This window comes from Pseudophryne corroboree, chromosome 4 (genome assembly GCF_028390025.1).
Source record: "Pseudophryne corroboree isolate aPseCor3 chromosome 4, aPseCor3.hap2, whole genome shotgun sequence".
NCBI classification, from domain to species: domain Eukaryota; kingdom Metazoa; phylum Chordata; class Amphibia; order Anura; family Myobatrachidae; genus Pseudophryne; species Pseudophryne corroboree.
In genome coordinates this window covers 926941130-926953974 of record NC_086447.1, presented here as the reverse complement: position 1 = coordinate 926953974, position 12845 = coordinate 926941130, and the positions used below count along the sequence as shown (strand labels likewise).

Sequence of the window (12845 nt, the reverse complement as noted above, 5' to 3'; positions counted from 1 at the left end):
ACTATTATATAAAGCTTTCTTGTAGTGGAACACGCTGGGACAGGTCTCCGGAGGACTGTCTGTGTGTGTGTCTCCCTCATTAGATAACAGGTTCAGGACACACACACCAAAATGGGGGGGGCGGGGGGGGGGGGGGGGGGGAGAAGCTGGTATGTAATTTACAGCTCTCTCCCCACTCATATCTCTGTTCTCGTAGGGAATCTCCATTGGTAGCTCCTGAAATCTGAAACTCCAGTGTCTCTGCCTGCACTGCATACTGTCCTGATCATATTCTGGCTGCCTGGGTCTGCTGCTGCACAAGAGAGAGTGCTAGTGATGTCAGTGTGATCTGGGGGGTGGGGCTGGGGGACTGGGGCCCTGACAGATGGGGCCCCGGGGTACAGTATCCCCTGCGCCCCCACGTTAATCTGGCTATGACTGCGAAGCTGAGATTAATCTAACACTGTCTGTGACATAAAGTCTGATTGTAAATGAATCTGAGCATGAAAAAAATCTTAATATCGCAACCTTAACATTTGTCGCCCATACGGCTAGTACGTCTATAAGTGGTGTATATTAATTTTTGAGTGTAGCTAAACAGCAGCTTTTTGACATTTCATTGACTATTTCGCCGTTGTCCTCTAGGTGGCGTATTCTGACCTCAGTCCCCTGCTCCTGCTCTCCGAAGCTTCGCTGGATGACCTCAATTCCAGACTAGAGACGAAAATCACAGTCGGAAATTTCCGCCCGAACATTTTGATTTCTGCATGTGATGCCTTCGACGAGGTAATGTTCTGCATTTGGGGGTCATTCAGAGTTGATCGCAGCTGCCGTTTTTTTACGCAGCGCAGCGATCAGGCTAAAAAGCTGCATTTCTGCGCATGCACCGCAATGCACACGCGCGACGTACGGGTACAAAGTCATTTGTTTTGCACAGGTTCTAGCGAAGATTTCCGTGGCACAGACGGCCGCAAGAAGATTGACAGGAAGGGGGCGTTCCTGGGTGTCAACTGACCGTTTTCAGGGAGTGTTTGCAAGAATGCAGGCGTGTCTGAAAAAATGCAGGCGTGTCTGAAAAAACTCTCTCTGCACATGTTATATCTGCCCCCCCTGCAGTGCACATGGTTTTGCCCAACTGCCAAAAAATTAACTGTTGCGATCAACTTGGAATTACCCCCAAAGTACCAACCAACCCGTTTCTCAAATGTTACAGACTGTGGGGGTCATTCCGAGTTGTTCTCTCGTTGCCGATTTTCGCTATGCAGCGATTTGTTGCAAAATGCGCATGCACAAGGCACGCACGGCGCATGCGCTTAGTTATTTAACTAAAAACTTAGTAGATTAGCTGTGGATCTTGCGGCGCTTTTCAGTCGCTCTGCTGATCGGTGAGTGATTGACAGGAAAGGGGCGTTTCTGAGTGGTAACTTTTCCGGGAGTGTGCTATAAAACGCAGGCGTGTCAGGGAAAAACGCGGGAGTGTCTGGAGAAACGGGGGAGTGGCTGGCCGAACGCAGGGCGTGTTTGTGACGTCAAACCAGGAACTAAACAGACTGAGGTGATCGCAATCTGTGAGTAGGTCTGGAGCTACTCAGAAACTGCAAGGAATTATTTAGTAGCAATTCTGCTAATCTTTCATTCGCTATTCTGCTAAGCTAAGATTCACTCCCAGAGGGCGGCGGCCTAGCGTGTGCGATGCTGCTAAAAGCAGCTAGCGAGCGAACAACTCGGAATGAGGGCCATGTTTGAAAAATGACAGGAACTGATTGGTTGGTACTTTATCTCTCTCCAACAACCTTGGCTAAATCTTCGCCACTGCCTCTCTTAAAACACCCTCTGTGATAACCCCAATGATGACGGGGTCTATTCATGAAGCAGTGGAGATGTGAGTCTGTGGAGAAGTTGCCCATGGCAACCAATCAGCTGCACCTTACAATTGTATAGTATGCAAATTATGTCACTTCAGTGCTGATAGGTTGCCATGGGCAACTTCTCCACTGGCTCACTTCTCCACACTTTTCACTGCTTCATGAATAGACCCCGATGTCACCATGACCCCCCAACTGTTCAGTCCTGATTCGCTGTGTTTTGCACAGAAGTGGGTGTTTCCAAGTGGATTGGGGCGGTGCAATATATTGAAGGGGCCCCTGCCCTAATGCATCTAAAGAGACCACTCTCCGCAGTAGTTACGAATTTTATGCCCCATAATAAAGCTCCAGTTTATGGTCAGAGCCATAGTAGTGCCCTAGTTGTTATATTGCCGCATAGTAGTGCCCTAGTTTATTTTATGAACTACCGTAGTGCTCTAGTTTACATGATATCACATTGTAGTGCTGCCAGTTCACATTATGCCACATTACAGTGCCCCTATTCGCATTATGCCACATTACAGTGCCCCCTATTTGCATTATGCCACATTACAGTGCCCCCTATTTGCATTATGCCACATTACAGTGCCCCCTATTCGCATTATGCCACATTACAGTGCCCCCTATTCGCATTATGCCACATTACAGTGCCCCCTATTCGCATTATGCCACATTACAGTGCCCCCTATTTGCATTATGCCACATTACAGTGCCCCCTATTTGCATTATGCCACATTACAGTGCCCCCTATTTGCATTATGCCACATTACAGTGCCCCCTATTTGCATTATGCCACATTACAGTGCCCCCTATTTGCATTATGCCACATTACAGTGCCCCCTATTTGCATTATGCCACATTACAGTGCCCCCTATTTGCATTATGCCACATTACAGTGCCCCCATTCGCATTATGCCACATTACAGTGCCCCCTATTCGCATTATGCCACATTACAGTGCCCCCTATTTGCATTATGCCACATTACAGTGCCCCCTATTCGCATTATGCCACATTACAGTGCCCCCTATTCGCATTATAACAAGCACTACGCACACCGCTCACTGACAGTGTAATGTTACACAATTCAGGCTGGGCAATGGATCAGACCCAGTTGCTTAGCAGGGAAATCTGGGAAATTGGTTTGCAACTTTATATCATGTGTCCAGGCCTCCTAATCCTGCGGGCCCCATACCAGTGGCATCCCTTGCACCCACTATAGATACGCTCATGATCTTAACTAATATATTTTGATTTCCTGTTTATCTTCCCGATATCTAGGACACATGGGATGAAATCCAAATTGGGAGCCAGGTGACCCTGAGACAGGTCATACCGTGTCCGAGGTGAGTACAGTAGATGTGCCGGCTGAAGGCTCCATAACAGACCGATACAATTGCACCGTGCCCCACCTGACTCATTGACTCCTGCTGGGTTCTGATTTCTGTAGATGTATACTGACCACTGTGGATCCTGACACCGGAATCATCAACATGAAGGAGCCGCTGAAAACACTGCGCAGGTTTGTTGCTATGGATCTCTGCCGAGAGCGTTTCTATGCGTCCGATCCACCTAGCCAGGCCCATGCAGCACAGAATCCCCGGGAAGAAGTGCTGCTCCTAGGGTCAGCTGAATCCATGAACTGCTGCAGGAACCTGAAGTGCTCAGATACCTGTGGACAATTGAAAGGATTTTGTACATTTAAGTACTTTTTGGGGCATGAATTTAATATCCGTACAGAAACGCAGTGCGCCAATACAGGCTGCGTCTCCCATTGCTGACATGTTTGGGGCCAGAAGTATATTGGGTTTCAGATTTTTGCGTATTTTGAGTATTTGCATACCATAATGAGAGATCATGGGGATGGGACCCAAGTCTAAACACAAAACTCACTTATGTTTCATATTGTATACAATATTTGTATTAGTTTTGTGCATGTCACAAAGTTTGACCATCGGAAAGCAAAGGTGTCACTATCTCCGTTGCGCTCAAACAATTTCAGGTTTCGGGATAAGGGAGACTCAACCTGTAATATAGATGTGTAGTACAAAACGGCACATGATTAGTATAGAACAGGGGTCGGCAACATGCGGCACTCCAGCTGCTGAGGTACTACACCTCCCAGCATGCCATGACACATGTTTGCTGCGTGCTGAAACTGTGACGGGGCATTCTAGGATATGTAAGGGCTGCCAAGAGCACCTGTTGGCCCTGATACTCGGGAGGGCGTTTCCAAATCTGTGCCTCAAAAAAAAGCAACGTTTCACTGGCATCCGCACAGGGGGTGCCAGCGGCCACATATAGAGAGACATTTGTCCCCCATAGCTGCAAAGGTGGCCAATGCCCCCCCCCCCCCCCCCCCCCCTTAGTTTCCCTCAGGCCGGGCCCCTCCAACAAGCCCAGTACTGGTCCTTGTAATAAGTACCTGCCCCCGTCAGCACCCATGTGGATATATAGCAGGACTGGCCAAACCGGTCCTCGAGATCTAACAGTTCACAGTTTCCAGATCACCTAGCTGGTGCACAGGTGTAGTCATTATTAATTAAGATGTGCTGCATTCATTCCTATCTGACAATTCTACAGGTCTCCAGGAGGCCTGGAAAACATGAACTGTTGGTATATCTCGAGGACCGTTTTGGCCAGCCCTGATATATAGCATACTTACCTACATTATAAATCTGCTCTCTGGTAGATGCCCGGAGAGGAGAAGCAGGTGGGTGGCAACGGGGGTGGGGCGGGGCAAATTGTGGCATTAGGCAGTGCCGTAACTAGGCATTTTAGCGCTGTGTGCAAGAAACGACAGTGGCGCCCCCCCCCCCCCCATGTAAGACAGGGGCAGTGCGTGCCGTAGGCGCGAAAAAATGTATATGGGCGTGGCTTCATGGGGAAGGGGCGTGGCCACAAAATAATAGCAATTCATACTACGGTGCACAGTAGTCTACATTATTCAAATTATGCTGCACAGTAGCGCCACTACACCAGGTAGAGCCCCTTTTATACATTACAGCAGACAGCGTCCCCCTTTTTACACATTACAGCAGACAGTCTCCCTTTTTACACATTGCGGCAGCCAGTCCCCCTTTTTACACATTGCAGCAGCCAGTCCCCCTTTTTACACATTACGGCAGCCAGTCCCCCTTTTTACACATTGCGGCAGCCAGGACCCCTTTTTACACATTGCGGCAGCCAGTCCCCCTTTTTACACATTGCGGCAGCCAGTCCCCCTTTTTACACATTGCGGCAGCCAGGACCCCTTTTTACACATTGCGGCAGCCAGTCCCCCTTTTTACACATTGCGGCAGCCAGGACCCCTTTTTACACATTGCGGCAGCCAGTCCCCCCTTTTACACATTGCGACAGCCAGGACCCCTTTTTACACATTGCGACAGCCAGGACCCCTTTTTACACATTGCGGCAGACGGTGTCCCCCTGAGAGAGAGAGAGAGAGAAAAAGAGAGAGAGAGAGGGATATACTTACCTTCTCCCCGCTGACAGGCTCCTCGTGCAGCTCCCTCTCTGTGCAGGCAGGTGAGGAGGAGGGAGAGGGAGCAGGGAGCCGCAGCAGCGCTATTTCATTGGTAGTAAGCGCCGCTGCAGCATCCCCCTCTCCTTCCGTATTGGCTGCCTGGCGCCGGGCAGCCAATACGGTAGGAGAGGGGGATGCTGCAGCGGCGCTTACTACCAATGAAATAGCGCTGCTGCGGCTCCCTGCTCCCCCTCCCCCCTCCTCCTTCCCTGCTGCCCGGCGCTGTAGCTGTCCTCACAGCGCAGCGGCCGGCGCACACAGCAGAGGTATGTAATGAGTCAATTTGACTCACTACATGCCGCTGGCCGTGCGCCCTCAGGGCAACTGCGCTGTGTGCCAAGCCCACTTGGCACACACGTAGTTATGGCCCTGGCATTAGGCCCTGTCCCCTCAAGTGGAAAACTGTTATATTGGCTCAGATTTGCATGGAGGCGTTGCTAAAATGAGGTGATTAGCATATAATTGTCATTAGGCCCCGCCCCCTCTGACGGGTCCGCGTTTTTTTCGCATTTATCTTCACATTCTGCCCCCTTCCCTAAAAAGCCCAATTATCTCTGTATGCCAGTTATGCATTGTATCCCAGCATTCAAACCACATTTGGACTTAAAGCCTGTTCACCTAAACACAGTGAAGGCATCCATTTAAGCCGATATTTAAGAAAAGGCAGGCTAGCACTTTTCTGGGAGCTAGCAACATCACAGAGGCACAAGGCACAGAGTGCCTCGGCAATATCAATGGTAATCCAGGAAATTGCTGATTCAATGTTAGTTCATCCTACAAAATGGCTGCCTCCATTGTGCTTGGCTGTGGTAACAGCAGGTCAGCTCCCTGCTATGTCATTAGCAGAATATAGAATCCCCTCCATGTTGTGGAACATACAAATCTATAGGAAATTAATCACTTCAAATTAACATATCTTATAAGTAGAGATGAGCGGGTTCGGTTTCTTTGAATCCGAACCCGCACGAACTTCACTTTTTTTTTCACGGGTCCGAGCGACTCGGATCTTCCCGCCTTGCTCGGTTAACCCGAGCGCGCCCGAACGTCATCATGACGCTGTCGGATTCTCGCGAGACTCGGATTCTATATAAGGAGCCGCGCGTCGCCGCCATTTTCACACGTGCATTGAGATTGATAGGGAGAGGACGTGGCTGGCGTCCTCTCCATTAGAATAGATTAGAAGAGAGAGAGAGAGAGAGAGAGAGATTGTGCAGACAGAGTTTACCACAGTGACCAGTGCAGTTGTTGTTAAGTTAACTTTTATTTAATATATCCGTTCTCTGCTATATCCGTTCTCTGCCTGAAAAAAACGATACACAGCAGTCACACAGTGTGACTCAGTCTGTGTGCACTCAGCTCAGCCCAGTGTGCTGCACATCAATGTATAAAAGCTTATAATAATTGTGGGGGAGACTGGGGAGCACTGCAGGTTGTTATAGCAGGAGCCAGGAGTACATAATATTATATTAATTTAAAATTAAACAGTGCACACTTTTGCTGCAGGAGTGCCACTGCCAGTGTGACTAGTGGTGACCAGTGCCTGACCACCAGTATAGTAGTATATTGTTGTATACTATCTCTTTATCAACCAGTCTATATTAGCAGCAGACACAGTACAGTGCGGTAGTTCACGGCTGTGGCTACCTCTGTGTCGGCAGTCGGCACTCGGCAGGCAGTCCGTCCATCCATAATTGTATAATTATATACCACCTAACCGTGGTATTTTTTTTTCTTTCTTTATACCGTCGTCATAGTCATACTAGTTGTTACGAGTATACTACTATCTCTTTATCAACCAGTGTACAGTGCGGTAGTTCACGGCTGTGGCTACCTCTGTGTCGGCAGTCGGCAGGCAGTCCGTCCATCCATAATTGTATTATTATAATATATACCACCTAACCGTGTTTTTTTTTTCATTCTTTATACCGTCATAGTGTCATACTAGTTGTTACGAGTATACTACTATCTCTTTATCAACCAGTGTACAGTGCGGTAGTTCACGGCTGTGGCTACCTCTGTGTCGGCAGTCGGCAGGCAGTCCGTCCATCCATAATTGTATTATAATATATACCACCTAACTGTGGTTTTTTTTTCATTCTTTATACCGTCATAGTGTCATACTAGTTGTTACGAGTATACTACTATCTCTTTATCAACCAGTGTACAGTGCGGTAGTTCACGGCTGTGGCTACCTCTGTGTCGGCAGTCGGCAGGCAGTCCGTCCATCCATAATTGTATTATAATATATACCACCTAACCGTGGTTTTTTTTTCATTCTTTATACCGTCATAGTCAGTCATACTAGTTGTTACGAGTATACTACTATCTCTTTATCAACCAGTGTACAGTGCGGTAGTTCACGGCTGTGGCTACCTCTGTGTCGGCACTCGGCAGGCAGTCCGTCCATCCATAATTGTATTATAATATATACCACCTAACCGTGGTTTTTTTTTCATTCTTTATACCGTCATAGTGTCATACTAGTTGTTACGAGTATACTACTATCTCTTTATCAACCAGTGTACAGTGCGGTAGTTCACGGCTGTGGCTACCTCTGTGTCGGCAGTCGGCAGGCAGTCCGTCCATCCATAATTGTATTATAATATATACCACCTAACCGTGGTTTTTTTTTCATTCTTTATACCGTCATAGTGTCATACTAGTTGTTACGAGTATACTACTATCTCTTTATCAACCAGTGTACAGTGCGGTAGTTCACGGCTGTGGCTACCTCTGTGTCGGCAGTCGGCAGGCAGTCCGTCCATCCATAATTGTATTATAATATATACCACCTAACCGTGGTTTTTTTTTTCATTCTTTATACCGTCATAGTCAGTCATACTAGTTGTTACGAGTATACTACTATCTCTTTATCAACCAGTGTACAGTGCGGTAGTTCACGGCTGTGGCTACCTCTGTGTCGGAACTCGGCAGGCAGTCCGTCCATCCATAATTGTATTACAATATATACCACCTAACCGTGGTTTTTTTTTCATTCTTTATACCGTCATAGTCAGTCATACTAGTTGTTACGAGTATACTACTATCTCTTTATCAACCAGTGTACAGTGCGGTAGTTCACGGCTGTGGCTACCTCTGTGTCGGCACTCGGCAGGCAGTCCGTCCATCCATAATTGTATTACAATATATACCACCTAACCGTGGTTTTTTTATACCACCTAACCGTGGCAGTCCGTCCATAATTGTATACTAGTATCCAATCCATCCATCTCCATTGTTTACCTGAGGTGCCTTTTAGTTCTGCCTATAAAATATGGAGAACAAAAAAGTTGAGGTTCCAAAATTAGGGAAAGATCAAGATCCACTTCCACCTCGTGCTGAAGCTGCTGCCACTAGTCATGGCCGAGACGATGAAATGCCAGCAACGTCGTCTGCCAAGGCCGATGCCCAATGTCATAGTACAGAGCATGTCAAATCCAAAACACCAAATATCAGAAAAAAAAGGACTCCAAAACCTAAAATAAAATTGTCGGAGGAGAAGCGTAAACTTGCCAATATGCCATTTACCACACGGAGTGGCAAGGAACGGCTGAGGCCCTGGCCTATGTTCATGGCTAGTGGTTCAGCTTCACATGAGGATGGAAGCACTCAGCCTCTCGCTAGAAAACTGAAAAGACTCAAGCTGGCAAAAGCACCGCAAAGAACTGTGCGTTCTTTGAAATCCCAAATCCACAAGGAGAGTCCAATTGTGTCGGTTGCGATGCCTGACCTTCCCAACACTGGACGTGAAGAGCATGCGCCTTCCACTATTTGCATGCCCCCTGCAAGTGCTGGAAGGAGCACCCGCAGTCCAGTTCCTGATAGTCAGATTGAAGATGTCAGTGTTGAAGTACACCAGGATGAGGAGGATATGGGTGTTGCTGGCGCTGGGGAGGAAATTGACCAGAAGGATTCTGATGGTGAGGTGGTTTGTTTAAGTCAGGCACCCGGGGAGACACCTGTTGTCCGTGGGAGGAATATGGCCGTTGACATGCCAGGTGAAAATACCAAAAAAATCAGCTCTTCGGTGTGGAGGTATTTCACCAGAAATGCGGACAACAGGTGTCAAGCCGTGTGTTCCCTTTGTCAAGCTGTAATAAGTAGGGGTAAGGACGTTAACCACCTCGGAACATCCTCCCTTATACGTCACCTGCAGCGCATTCATAATAAGTCAGTGACAAGTTCAAAAACTTTGGGTGACAGCGGAAGCAGTCCACTGACCAGTAAATCCCTTCCTCTTGTAACCAAGCTCACGCAAACCACCCCACCAACTCCCTCAGTGTCAATTTCCTCCTTCCCCAGGAATGCCAATAGTCCTGCAGGCCATGTCACTGGCAAGTCTGACGAGTCCTCTCCTGCCTGGGATTCCTCCGATGCATCCTTGCGTGTAACGCCTACTGCTGCTGGCGCTGCTGTTGTTGCCGCTGGGAGTCGATGATCATCCCAGAGGGGAAGTCGTAAGCCCACTTGTACTACTTCCAGTAAGCAATTGACTGTTCAACAGTCCTTTGCGAGGAAGATGAAATATCACAGCAGTCATCCTACTGCAAAGCGGATAACTGAGTCCTTGACAACTATGTTGGTGTTAGACGTGCGTCCGGTATCCGCCGTTAGTTCACAGGGAACTAGACAATTTATTGAGGCAGTGTGCCCCCGTTACCAAATACCATCTAGGTTCCACTTCTCTAGGCAGGCGATACCGAGAATGTACACGGACGTCAGAAAAAGACTCACCAGTGTCCTAAAAAATGCAGTTGTACCCAATGTCCACTTAACCACGGACATGTGGACAAGTGGAGCAGGGCAGGGTCAGGACTATATGACTGTGACAGCCCACTGGGTAGATGTATGGACTCCCGCCGCAAGAACAGCAGCGGCGGCACCAGTAGCAGCATCTCGCAAACGCCAACTCTTTCCTAGGCAGGCTACGCTTTGTATCACCGCTTTCCAGAATACGCACACAGCTGAAAACCTCTTACGGCAACTGAGGAAGATCATCGCGGAATGGCTTACCCCAATTGGACTCTCCTGTGGATTTGTGGCATCGGACAACGCCAGCAATATTGTGTGTGCATTAAATATGGGCAAATTCCAGCACGTCCCATGTTTTGCACATACCTTGAATTTGGTGGTGCAGAATTTTTTAAAAAACGACAGGGGCGTGCAAGAGATGCTGTCGGTGGCCAGAAAAATTGCGGGACACTTTCGGCGTACAGGCACCACGTACAGAAGACTGGAGCACCACCAAAAACTACTGAACCTGCCCTGCCATCATCTGAAGCAAGAAGTGGTAACGAGGTGGAATTCAACCCTCTATATGCTTCAGAGGTTGGAGGAGCAGCAAAAGGCCATTCAAGCCTATACAATTGAGCACGATATAGGAGATGGAATGCACCTGTCTCAAGTGCAGTGGAGAATGATTTCAACGTTGTGCAAGGTTCTGATGCCCTTTGAACTTGCCACACGTGAAGTCAGTTCAGACACTGCCAGCCTGAGTCAGGTCATTCCCCTCATCAGGCTTTTGCAGAAGAAGCTGGAGGCATTGAAGAAGGAGCTAACACGGAGCGATTCCGCTAGGCATGTGGGACTTGTGGATGCAGCCCTTAATTCGCTTAACAAGGATTCACGGGTGGTCAATCTGTTGAAATCAGAGCACTACATTTTGGCCACCGTGCTCGATCCTAGATTTAAAGCCTACCTTGGATCTCTCTTTCCGGCAGACACAGGTCTGCTGGGGTTGAAAGACCTGCTGGTGACAAAATTGTCAAGTCAAGCGGAACGCGACCTGTCAACATCTCCTCCTTCACATTTTCCCGCAACTGGGGGTGCGAGGAAAAGGCTCAGAATTCCGAGCCCACCCGCTGGCGGTGATGCAGGGCAGTCTGGAGCGACTGCTGATGCTGACATCTGGTCCGGACTGAAGGACCTGACAACGATTACGGACATGTCGTCTACTGTCACTGCATATGATTCTCTCAACATTGATAGAATGGTGGAGGATTATATGAGTGACCGCATCCAAGTAGGCACGTCACACAGTCCGTACTTATACTGGCAGGAAAAAGAGGCAATTTGGAGGCCCTTGCACAAACTGGCTTTATTCTACCTAAGTTGCCCTCCCACAAGTGTGTACTCCGAAAGAGTGTTTAGTGCCGCCGCTCACCTTGTCAGCAATCGGCGTACGAGGTTACATCCAGAAAATGTGGAGAAGATGATGTTCATTAAAATGAATTATAATCAATTCCTCCGCGGAGACATTGACCAGCAGCAATTGCCTCCACAAAGTACACAGGGAGCTGAGATGGTGGATTCCAGTGGGGACGAATTGATAATCTGTGAGGAGGGGGATGTACACGGTGATATATCGGAGGGTGAAGATGAGGTGGACATCTTGCCTCTGTAGAGCCAGTTTGTGCAAGGAGAGATTAATTGCTTCTTTTTTGGGGGGGGTCCAAACCAACCCGTCATATCAGTCACAGTCGTGTGGCAGACCCTGTCACTGAAATGATGGGTTGGTTAAAGTGTGCATGTCCTGTTTTGTTTATACAACATAAGGGTGGGTGGGAGGGCCCAAGGATAATTCCATCTTGCACCTCTTTTTTCTTTTCTTTTTCTTTGCATCATGTGCTGATTGGGGAGGGTTTTTTGGAAGGGACATCCTGCGTGACACTGCAGTGCCACTCCTAGATGGGCCCGGTGTTTGTGTCGGCCACTAGGGTCGCTAATCTTACTCACACAGCTACCTCATTGCGCCTCTTTTTTTCTTTGCGTCATGTGCTGTTTGGGGAGGGTTTTTTGGAAGGGACATCCTGCGTGACACTGCAGTGCCACTCCTAGATGTGCCCGGTGTTTGTGTCGGCCACTAGGGTCGCTAATCTTACTCACACAGTCAGCTACCTCATTGCGCCTCTTTTTTTCTTTGCGTCATGTGCTGTTTGGGGAGGGTTTTTTGGAAGGGCCATCCTGCGTGACACTGCAGTGCCACTCCTAGATGGGCCCGGTGTTTGTGTCGGCCACTAGGGTCGCTAATCTTACTCACACAGCTACCTCATTGCGCCTCTTTTTTTCTTTGCGTCATGTGCTGTTTGGGGAGGGTTTTTTGGAAGGGACATCCTGCGTGACACTGCAGTGCCACTCCTAGATGGGCCCGGTGTTTGTGTCGGCCACTAGGGTCGCTTATCTTACTCACACAGCGACCTCGGTGCAAATTTTAGGACTAAAAATAATATTGTGAGGTGTGAGGTATTCAGAATAGACTGAAAATGAGTGTAAATTATGGTTTTTGAGGTTAATAATACTTTGGGATCAAAATGACCCCCAAATTCTATGATTTAAGCTGTTTTTTAGTGTTTTTGGAAAAAAACACCCGAATCCAAAACACACCCGAATCCGACAAAAATAATTCGGTGAGGTTTTGCCAAAACGCGTTCGAACCCAAAACACGGCCGCGGAACCGAACCCAAAACCAAAACACAAA

General features: G+C 48.2%; 1 protein-coding gene across 2 annotated transcripts in view; it reads left to right on the top strand.

Annotated features, from left to right (window-relative positions):
• Nucleotides 1-12845, top strand: part of LOC134911904 (mitochondrial amidoxime reducing component 2-like) — a 64860-nt gene that overhangs the window by 51406 nt on the left and 609 nt on the right. For both annotated transcript variants that reach the window (XM_063919855.1, XM_063919854.1), the window contains 3 exons: nt 625-765; nt 3124-3188; nt 3293-3364. In XM_063919855.1, the coding sequence (XP_063775925.1) occupies nt 625-765; nt 3124-3188; nt 3293-3364 (278 nt within the window). The remainder of the gene's footprint in view (nt 1-624; nt 766-3123; nt 3189-3292; nt 3365-12845) is intronic.